We start from the raw sequence: 10961 nt of genomic DNA on the forward strand, positions 1-10961 counted from the left end.
ATCCGATTTACTAATCCGGAGTCGAATCTCACAGAGAACTAAGGCTTAGCTATAGTTGTTCAATATCGCCAAGAAAAACAAGCTTGAGTAATTCCTAACTTATAGATATTAAGATTCTTGTGTTTAACTAATTAACTAACAAATTAAAATAGTAAATTAACAACTAAAGATACTAAGGGTTAGAGACAAGATTAAGGAGGTCTAGAGTTATGATTTTCCCTATTGTCAGAATCCTTCCCGCTATGTTTTCTATAAATTCGCCTAAATATTCTCTACCAATCATGAGCGCTCTCACTGTCGTAACTCTCTCCCGAGTAATTACCACAATTCACTAGGCATATTCTCCCAAACTAAGCTAGCTGGCATTAAGTACGGCTCACTCGGATCGCACCCAAGGTTTCGTTATCCCTAATCCCACCTTTAAACCCTTCGTATTGATCCCTCATATATGTTAGGAGTGATGTTGTTCAACAACTACCTAAATATGAACTCTCTCCCGAACAATACACACTAAATAGGCACAGTCGATTGTGAGCTCTTCAACCAACCACAATAATAGCATAGTTGAACAAATAAAGAAAAAGCTACAGAAAATCTATATTAACGTAACAAGAAAACCATCCTCCAATAGGTTCCATCAAAACCCTAGATAACAAATTAGCTATTCATAATAGTGTGCATAATTACAATACTAGAATTCATAACCAATAATGGAAATAGGAAGAATGAAGTGAAAAACTTGAAGAAGAATTATTCACCTTGCTCCTAGCGTGTTATTTCCTCCTTAGGTCGAATCCCTAGTCTCCTTAGCCTCCTTGGGTCTAAATTATGTCAAAAGTATGTCCTCCTCCTCAAAATAGCGTTTTTACATGTAGTTATACCAAGTAGGGTCGGGCCCAGACGAAAATAACTTCTCCCATACGAAATAGGAGACACTCTATAAAATTTGCACTACCGCGCCTCATGGGGAAATGTGCCATGTGGGGCGGCAGTGGAAAAGCTCAGATTGCTAATTCTGACAGTTTGCAGAAAATTTTCACAGGCGCGGGCGCACCCCGCGTCGCACCACACGCCGCACCATGCATCGCGGTAGTGAGAATTTGCAAAAATGCAAAACATGAAAGTTGTAGCCATTTTAAATAGCTTTCCAACGATTTATTGTGGAGCCCAAAGGAGTTCTGAGTCAAAAGTTATGTGCATTTTACTAGACAATGCATTGTATGCATTCGATTCTTCGTTTCGTTCTTAAATATCATTCGTCAATCCCCGAATACGATCCTAGCTTGATTCCTTGGGCTTTTACTCAGACTTCAAAGCTCCAAATCACTTAAATTCATTTCATAACATCTACATAGTTCGAAATCATTCCTTCAAGGCATAAAAAACATAATTAGTGAAAAATACTAGTGATTAAAGCTCAAACTCAATTAAAGTGCAGTAAATTAGAGTGTAATAAGAGACTAAAATACGCAATTATAGCCTATCATCAATGAGGTTTTTGTCGGCATAAGGAATCTATTTCTGGACGAGGAAGATATGAACTATAGTGAAATCTTGGAGGAGGAGGAGAAAGACCTTACCATTCAGACGGTGGGAGATAGAGCACTTTTTAAGAATTGGATTGTTGCACCATCCCGGGCTCGTCGATCACCTGGGAAGCCTAGCAGAACTAGAATTATTTCTTTTTAAATTGTTTTAGCATTTAAGACATTTTCACTATTTTGTTTTGAAATAATTACTCGAGACATCGAGTCGTACTTGTCTGACAGTTTTTAAGTTTTAACTAATGCGTCATTGCTTTACGTTTATTTATATTATTATCTTTCCATGTTCTTTTTTAGCTTAATTATCACATATCCTGTTGAACCAACGATTTTGACATGTAATGAGACAACGCAACATGAGGAATGTAATTTAGATGACTAGGAAAATAATGTGATACTTGAGGAAATAGTCAAAGAAGTAGAGAATTTTGAGAACAAACCAAAGTTCAATCTGGAAGAAACTGAGGCAGTTAACTTAGGGGATTCTAAAACAGTCAATCAAACTCGCATTAGCATTCATCTGTCACCATCAGAGAAGGAAGAGTACATCAAATTTCTAAGGGAATATGAGGATATTTTTGCATGGTCTTATGACGACATGACAGGGTTAAGCACATCCATAGTGGTTCACAAGCTACCTACCAACCCTACGTGTCCGCGGGTAAAGCAGAAGCTCAGAATATTCAAGCCAGACATGAGTTTAAAGATAAAAGAGGAAGTTACCAAGAAAATAAAAGCCAAGGTCCTTCGAGTGGTCGAGTACCCAAACTGGCTAGCCAACATTATGCCGGTACCAAAGAAGGATGGGAAAGTCAGGGTATGCATCGACTATCTAGACCTGAACCGAGCAAGTCCTAAGGATGATTTCTCGCCGCCCAACATACACATACTAATCAATAATTGTGCCAAGCATGAACTCCAATCCTTCATGGATTGCTTCGTAGGATATCACCAGATTTGGATGGACGAAGAGGATGTGAAAAATCCACCCTTTATCATGCCATGGGGAACATACTGCTACAAGATAATGCCGTTTGGTTTTAAGAACACCGGGGCAACCTACAAGAGGTCCATGACTACTCTTTTCCACGATATGATACATAAGGAAATAGAGGCGTACATGGATGACATCATCGTAAAGTCTAAGAGGAGTTCAGATCACATAGCAGACTTGAGGAAGTTTTTCGACCTACTAGGAAAGTACACTATGAAGTTGAACCTTGCAAAATGTGCTTTCGGAGTCCCTACCATGAAATTGCAAGGTTTCATCATCAGTCGTCGTGCCATGAGTTGGACCCGTCAATGATCAAAGCTATTCAGGACCTTCCACTGCCAAAAAGCAAGAAGGTTGTAATGAGTTTTCAGGGCCGCCTCAATTATAGCAGCCGCTTTATAGCACAATCAATAGTAATATGTGAGACAATCTTCAAAATGTTGAGGAAAGATGCTGCGACGAGTTGGACGAAAGAGTGTCAAAAGGCTTTTGATAAAATCAATGAGTTCCTGTCCAAGCCACCTGTGTTGGTCCCACCAAAGCCTGGGAGACCATTAATGTTGTACCTATCCTTGTTGGATGGAGCCTTTGGATGCATCTTGGGGCAACATGATATGAATGTAAGGAAAGAGCAAGCAATATACTATTTGAGTAAGAAGTTCACACCTTATGAAGCTCAATACTCTTTGCCGGAACATACCTGTTGCGCCCAAACATGGATAGCCCAGAAATTGTGACATTACTTCTACGCATACACCACATACCTCATATCAAGGATGGATCCGCTAAAATACATTTTTCAGAAGCCCATGCCTAGGGGTAAGCTAGCAAAATGGCAAATACTACTGAGTGAGCTCGACATCATCTGTCTGACTCAGAAAATAGTTAAGGGGAAAGCATTAGTCGATCACCTCCCAAAGAACCCTGTCGACGGAGAATATGAACCATTGAAGATGTATTTTCCCGACGAAGAAGTGTCATTTATAGGGGAAGACATTGTCGAAGCATATGATGGTTGGAGGATGTTTTGCAATGTAGCCATGAACTTCAAAGGAGTGGGCATCAGAGCTGTTCTGGTATTAGAAACCAGTCAATATTATTTGGTATTCGCCAAGCTCAAGTTCCCGTGCACCAACAATATTGAAGAATATGAGGCTTGCATCTTAGGACTCAGATTGTCCATCGACATGAATATTCAAGGATTGCTGATAATCGGAGATTTAGATTTGCTAATACATCAGGTACTCAGAGAATGGGCCACCAAGAACGCCAAGATATTGCCATATCTACACTGTATACAAGACTTGATCAAGAGGCCAAAGATAGAGTTCAAACATGTTCCGAGAGTCCAGAATGAGTTCGAAGACACACTGGCTACCTTGTCTTCCATGATACAGCATCCAAACAAGAACTATATTGATCCCATCCTAATAGAAATTCGTAAACAGTTAGCTTATTATGCTAACGTTGAAGAAGAGTTCGATGGAAACCCATGGTTTCACGATATAAAGGAATATTTGGAGAAAAAAGAATACCCAGAAAATGTTATGAACACTCAGAAGCGCACACTTGGAAGATTGGCCAACCATTTCTTTCAGAGTGGAGGAATTTTGTATAGAAAGACTCCCGACTTGGGACTACTACGATGCATCGATGCCAAAGAGGCATCTAGATTGCTCGAAGAGATATATGCCGGAACCTTACGGAGCTCATATGAATAGGTTAGTTCTAGCCAAGAAGATATTAAGGGCAGGGTATTTTGATGACTATGGAGACGGACTGCATAAAATACGTAAAAAAGTGCTACCAATATCAGGTACATGCTGATATGATACGGGTACCACCCGAATGCAACGAATTCACCCTGGCCTTTATCCACCTGGGGCATGTATGTCATCAGACCAATTGAACTCGATGTTTCCAAGGGACATAGATTCATCTTGGTAGCCATAGATTACTTCACAAATGGGTCAAAGCCGCTTCCAGAAAGCTGTGACTAGGAAGGTCGTAGCAGATTTTGTCTAAGATCATATCATTTGTCGATTCGGAGTACCTGAATCGATCATTACTGACAATGCTTCCAATCTCAATAGTGATCTCATGAAAGCCATATGTGAAACATTCAAAATCAAACACCGAAACTCTACAATATATAGGCCACAAATGAATGGAGCTGTGGAAGCCGTCAACAAGAATATCAAGAAGATATTAAGGAAGATGGTACACAACTACAAGCAATGGCACGAGAAGCTACTATTTTCTTTGCTCGGGTACAATACCATTGGTCTGCACATGAACTGGGGCAACCCCCTATTTATTGGTCTACGGTACTGAAGCTGTCATAACTACTAAGGTGGAAATTCCTTCCTTGAGAATTATACAGGAGGCCGAGCTCAACGATGCAGAATAGATACAAAGCCGGTATAAGCAATTGGCTCTCATTAACGGTAAAAGGATAAACGGAGTGTGTCACGATCAACTCTACAATAATAGAATGGCAAGGGCTTTCAAGAAGAAGGTTAGCCCGAGGCAATTTATACCGGGGCAATTGGTGTTTAAGTGGATCTTACCGCATCAGGATGAAGCAAAAGGAAAATTCTCACCTAAATGGCAAGGTCGTTACATGGTTCACTAAGTACTGACGAGAGGAGCACTCATACTTGCAGAGATAGACGGAGAAATATGGCCAAAACCTATCAATTCGGACGCCATCAAGAGATATTATGTTTGAGATTGTATCTGCACTTCCTTTTAATATAACATGAACTACGCTTAACCTGATTCTCGTTTAAGAGGGGATACGTAGGCAGCCCTGTGGGTTCGGTCACATTATAATAAAATCTTTATTCCCCTCTATAGTAAAAAACCGAGGCAAGATTTTGAGTTTTCATCAACCTCATTACACCAAGTATCCCGGAGGTATGCATCAAACTGGGGAAGAATTTTGAGGAAGTCCTCAAAATTCCAAGATAAAGACGTCGCAATGTCTCAAAGCGTGTCATAGTCCATGATTCAACAAAATTATTTGTTATATGCATCATCACATATTTTGAACAACTGCATTTCTTACAAATAATTTATCCCAAATGCATATTTTTGAAAACTTTATTTCTGTCATAGCCAGATGTTACCCAGGGTGACTCGAACAAGGTGTCAAGACAGGAGCAAGGGCCAAATGAGGAATCAAAAGCACGAACCAACCTTCCCCAAAACTCACGATTATTCTTTGGATGCAGGCATAACAGACATAGTATGCACGTCCACAAATATATACAACAAGACCACTATCTTCGCACTAATAGAAGTCGCTAAACACAAACGCGTTTGTGAGCACCTAATTTTTGACAATATTTAATTTTTTATCACTTCTTCTATGTAAATATTTTAGGGGTTTTAACCTACAATTTTTAGCTTTGTTACACTTTTTATTATAGGGTAAAAATACAAAATTTTAAAAGGTGAATTATTACTATTAATATTATTTTATTTTTATTTTTATTTTAAAATAATAAAAAAATTCCGAAAAATATTAATTTTTTTTAATTTACAAGAGTGATTTAAAAAATAAGAAAAAGGGAAGTATTGAATAAAAAAAATAAAAGTAAAATTAGGTGGAATTCTCTTTTAAAAAGTAAAATAAAGTAGAAAAGAAAGTGGATTGTTTTTTAAGAAAAGTTAAATAAGTGGAATTCTCTTTTAAAAAGTAAAAAAAAGGGATTTTAAATAAGATAAAAGTAATTAAAGTTGGAATTTAAAAAATAAAAGTAAAGAAAGGTGAGATTTCTTTTTATAAAAAAATAAAAGCAATTTGTACGTGGGATTTCTTTTAATTAAAAAATAATAAAATAATAAAATATTTTTTTAAAAAAAATCTGAAAAATCTCGAAAATTTTGCTATAAATAGAAGAGAAAATTTGAGAAAAAGAAAGAAAAAAAGAAGAGAGGAGGGGGAGGAGAGAAATTTAGGTTGAAAATTTTCATTAAATTTTTCTTTCAACATTTCGAGCCTTGAATCTTGGGTTTGAAGAAGAGTTGATAGAGCTTTTGTTGTTGCTGCTGTATTGACTCTACAACTTTCAGATTTTATTCATTTGAATTCACTCTCTTGTAGGTATTGTTTTGTTTACATTTAGATTTTAAGCCCATGTAGCACCATGTAGCACCATGTTGAGCGACCGTGCTAGAACCACGGAACCCGGGAATGCCTAACACCTTCTCTCGGGTTAACAGAATTCCTTACCCGGATTTTTGTGTTCGCGGACTGTAAAATAGAGTCAATCTTTTCCTCGATTCGGGATTTGAACTGGTGACTTGGGACACCATAAATTATCCCAAGTGGTGACTCTGAATTTTTAATAATAAATGACTCCCGTTTCGATTGTCACTTTAAGTTGGAAAAAACTCCTTTATACCCCTTTCCGAGGTGTAGGAAAAAAAGAGGTGTGACAGCTCTGGCGACTCTGCTGGGGACTAGAACCCAGAACTTCTGGTTCAGGGTTCATAATTCGAGCTTAGATGAATTGTTATATTTGGCTTTATTTATTATATGATTACATGTTTGGGCCTAATGTTCTAAATATTACTTTTACCGCTTTGATATTATTTGAACTGTATATAAACTGCTACGAAACCCTTCTCTTCTCATCTTCGGGGATGTGCTCGCTGGTCGAGACTCCCTATTCTGTTAGTGTCATACCTTGAAATAAGAAAGAGGCTCGGACAAGTTACTAAGTCGGATGGTCTTTTGGTTCCCGGTGCGTAGCCCCCTCCTCGGCTCGAGCTGTCCGGTGGGGTACACGGTCTAGAACACATACCCAGGTTTTGAACATAGAATAACTCAGCCTCATACCGGATCCCTAGTAGGAACGTTTGTTTGCATCATGTGCATTTGACTTTGGATACTCAACACAGGAGTTGGGTCTGTCTAGGACAAGTGTACCCGAAATGAAAAGACCATCCTGATGCATCTTACTTGCTACTTGTGCATTCATTTGCTTCGGATTTGCATGTTGACTGGCTCATAGAGAAAAAATTGAAAAGGAAAATGTGGGGATTGAGAGAGATAATTGTTTGTTTTTGAAAACCAATGTCCAAAACATACCAAAACTTTGCCAAAATTTTGAAAAAAAAAGAGAATTTTTGTGAAAAAAGAAAGAAAAAAAAAGAGTTGGTTTTTGTTTTGTCAGAATTGCCCGAACTAAGCCAGTTTGATTTTCGTCGGATGTGGGATACGTAAGCAACCCCCATCGGGTCCAACTTCCCTTTTGCAAAAATAGCCGAAAAGAACAAAAAAAATTATTTTATTTTAAATAAGCAGGGTGATGCCATTTTTGTCTAAAATAGCCGAATGTCCCCAAAAGGACGCCGGAAGGCTGTTTTAGCAAGAACTGCCACCTTTGGTCTCTTTTTCGAATTTTTGGCTGGTTAGCAAGCACAACCTTAAAATCTTCTCCCCGGAAGTGCTGAAAGTCCGTATTTGCAAAGCCGGGTTTTATTTTTGAAATGACAATTTCAAAAATTAACTTTTCTTGATTCAAATGAGTCATGATTTTGCTTAATCACCCTAAAATGTGCAGAATGAGCACGAGTCAAAATTTGTCAATAATAGTCATGAACAAGATCCCTTTGGAGCTGTGTATATGGTGGGAAGATCTGGGTAAATCAGGGCAAGATAAGGTCAATCTATACTTGGGAGGACTCACCGGGTTGTTGAAGATCAGGCCTAGAGGGGACATCATAAAGGCATTGGTTACACTCTGGGACCCGGCCCACAACATTTTTTATTTCTCAAAATTTGAACTCACCCCAACTCTGGAATAAATAGCCGGATATATTGGGAGCGCTGAAGTTCCTCTAAGACATAAGTATCTGGTTGCTCCAAGAGTCGTCGATGTGCCTTATGCCCCATTTCCTTTTGGGTGGCTTCCTGTAGATGAGATCATATACATGCCAGCTACCGGGCCTCATTTCCTTTTGATGGGTCTCAGGAGTATTCAGCCTTATGCCCCATACCGGGTTTTGAGACAATTAGGGAGATATCAAATGGTTCCCAGGGATGAAGACATTAGTCGCCATGTGGTTGAGATTGGTCCCGATGGTCAGTTTCATGAAGTAGCAGTCCGCCAAATTTGGAGCGAATGTCAGTACTTGACGGCGAACACTCGAGTGCGTGATATGTCTAGAGGTGAAGTTGCACCAGGATATCTTGCCTGGTATAAAAAGGAAGTTGAGTTTGGAATGCCGGCCGAAAGACCTCATCTTCAAAAATTTGTCGGAGCATCACAAGAGCAATGGGATTGGCTGGCCAAAGAAAATGAGTACAGAGCCACCATAGGCAGGCTAGAAAAGCATGTCATGGACCTTCAGTTTAAGAATAGTTTGCAAGCCGCCGCAGATGAATGCGAGAAGAAAAAGCTAACTCAGAAAAATGAAGCCCTCAAAGCCCTAATTCAGAAAATGAGAATAGCTGCTAGAAACTCGGAAAGAAGCCGAGCGGATGAAAGACTTATAAGCAGCCTGAAAAAGAAAGCCCTTGAGTGTCAAGATGACCTGGAAAAGTCTGAGGCCAACCTAGCCAAAGTCGGGGCACAATGGGCAAAGAAGGCGGAAGAGCGGGCAAAGTTTGTGCAACAAATGAAAAGAAAGTATGAAGGGACAATCACCAGTCTGAAGAGAAAAATGACTACCCTCGAGAATGAAGTAGCCAAGAAAGCCAAGGACTTCAAGGCTGATAGGGAACACTGTTATGATTTGATGGCTCAGATGGAGGAAGAAATGCAACAGTTGCAAAATCGACATCTCTACGACACTCAGGTGTTAGAAGCCCAAAATCAACAGGTCGGGCGTCTTCTTCAAGAAAAGGGTAGAATTCGAGAGCGGGTCAGAGTCATCGCAGACTACATTGTTGTGAAATGCCAAGCATGTGAGGATATGAATCGCACCACTTTCTCCGCGGCAGTGATGACATTTGTCCGACAGATAATGAGTGACTTGGAGAGGCTTCAAAGGGATCTTGCATATAGGCCCGTGGTGAGATCGAAGATGTCCTGCGGGCCCCATGAGCATTTGAGGCATTAATGTATTCGTGATTTTTTTTACTTGAGTCTGTATTTTCTTTCTGTTAAAGTCTGTTAGTTTCTTTTGAGTCTGTTAGTTTTTGAGTCGTTATAATCAAAGTATTTGCTTTTTGAAAATCCCAAAAATGTTTTATTACTTATTTTTACACTTATACCTCAGAACTACGCTCGGTCTGATTCATGCAGGGTCATAATACGTAGGCAATCTCCATAGGATTCGACCATAACCAAAAGAAAAGAGAAAAAAAATAAGAAACCGTGAGAAGGAAACAAAATAAGAAAGGGAAATGAGAGAATAAGAAAAAAACAAAGAGAAGTCAAACAAAGAAAGGCAAGAAAAAAAAAAGAGAGAAAAAAAGAAGTTGCACATGGAAATAAGGAAAAGCCGGGATGACACAAGCAATCGAACAAATACATGATAGAAATGATTAATTACTTAGGTGCATTGCATTCCACAAATATGCGGTTACCAATCTGTTAAGCTCTAATCACTAACGAGTTTGTTGTTGATGCTGTAGAGCTAAGGCAGGTGGTTAGTTTGTTGAGCATTCTGGCAACCCATCCATACAACACCAGGTCCAAAGGCGAATTGATCATGTCTAACCAAGAACTTGATGCGAGTAGCATCGATCCTTCAAGAGAGGTGGAAGAATTGGATGTTAATTCGATAAAAGAAGAGATGTATAAGTTGAAGCAGCAGATGGCCGAAATGTACCTGGCCTGGGCAAAAGGGCAACCACCACCAGCTTACCCCGCCAACCCTGCTTTCATCCCGCCATTGACTCAAACACAAAAAAATCCTACTGTTGATTCATCTGCAGGATTTCGTATTTACCATCACTACCAAGGTACCACCTCCCAAACCCCGCAAGCTCCACCACCCAAACCAGTTCTGTACCCTCCTCCACTAGCCACTCCTATCTTCATAGCACCAATGCCTGCTACAATTCACCGATCCTCCAGCGAGCCTTTATTCCAGGCTCATGACAACCAGTATTATCCCCCTGAGCCCACTTTCAAAGCTCCGGAACCCTATTCTTATACTCCTCGTTTCGATCTTCCTGTGGAAGCTGAGAAACCATCCAAAAATCCCGAATAGGAGGAGATGTTCAGGAAAGTTAAAAGCTTAAAACAGTTATTCAGGGACATGCGGTGGTTGGGAGGTCAAGTAAGTGTGGCTTACAAAGACCTATGTCTATTTCCAGATGTGCAATTGCCGGCAAGATTTAAGATGCCCAAGTTTGATTTGTACGATGGGCACGGCGATCCAATAACGCACTTGAGAGGGTTTTGTAGCAAAATGAGGGGAGTTGGAGGGAAGGATGAATTGCTAATGGCATATTTCAG

The 10961-nt window shown here is 39.6% G+C and overlaps 3 protein-coding genes across 3 annotated transcripts; all 3 read left to right on the forward strand.

Moving 5' to 3' along the window:
* Positions 1-3314: 3314 nt before the first annotated feature.
* Positions 3315-4259, forward strand: LOC138871421 (uncharacterized). The gene has a single exon (XM_070149298.1). It carries the CDS (start codon positions 3315-3317, stop codon positions 4257-4259), a length of 945 nt encoding a protein of 314 aa, XP_070005399.1.
* A 4321-nt stretch (positions 4260-8580) lies between these two features.
* On the forward strand, positions 8581-9615 carry LOC138871422 (uncharacterized). The gene has a single exon (XM_070149299.1). The coding sequence runs from the start codon at positions 8581-8583 to the stop codon at positions 9613-9615; it is 1035 nt and encodes a 344-aa protein (XP_070005400.1).
* Positions 9616-10209: 594 nt separating this feature from the next.
* On the forward strand, positions 10210-10713 carry LOC138871423 (proline-rich receptor-like protein kinase PERK13). The gene has a single exon (XM_070149300.1). It carries the CDS (start codon positions 10210-10212, stop codon positions 10711-10713), a length of 504 nt encoding a protein of 167 aa, XP_070005401.1.
* The last annotated feature ends 248 nt before the right edge of the window (positions 10714-10961 follow it).

Source organism: Nicotiana sylvestris, chromosome 6, assembly GCF_000393655.2.
Source record: "Nicotiana sylvestris chromosome 6, ASM39365v2, whole genome shotgun sequence".
Taxonomy (NCBI): Eukaryota; Viridiplantae; Streptophyta; class Magnoliopsida; order Solanales; family Solanaceae; genus Nicotiana; species Nicotiana sylvestris.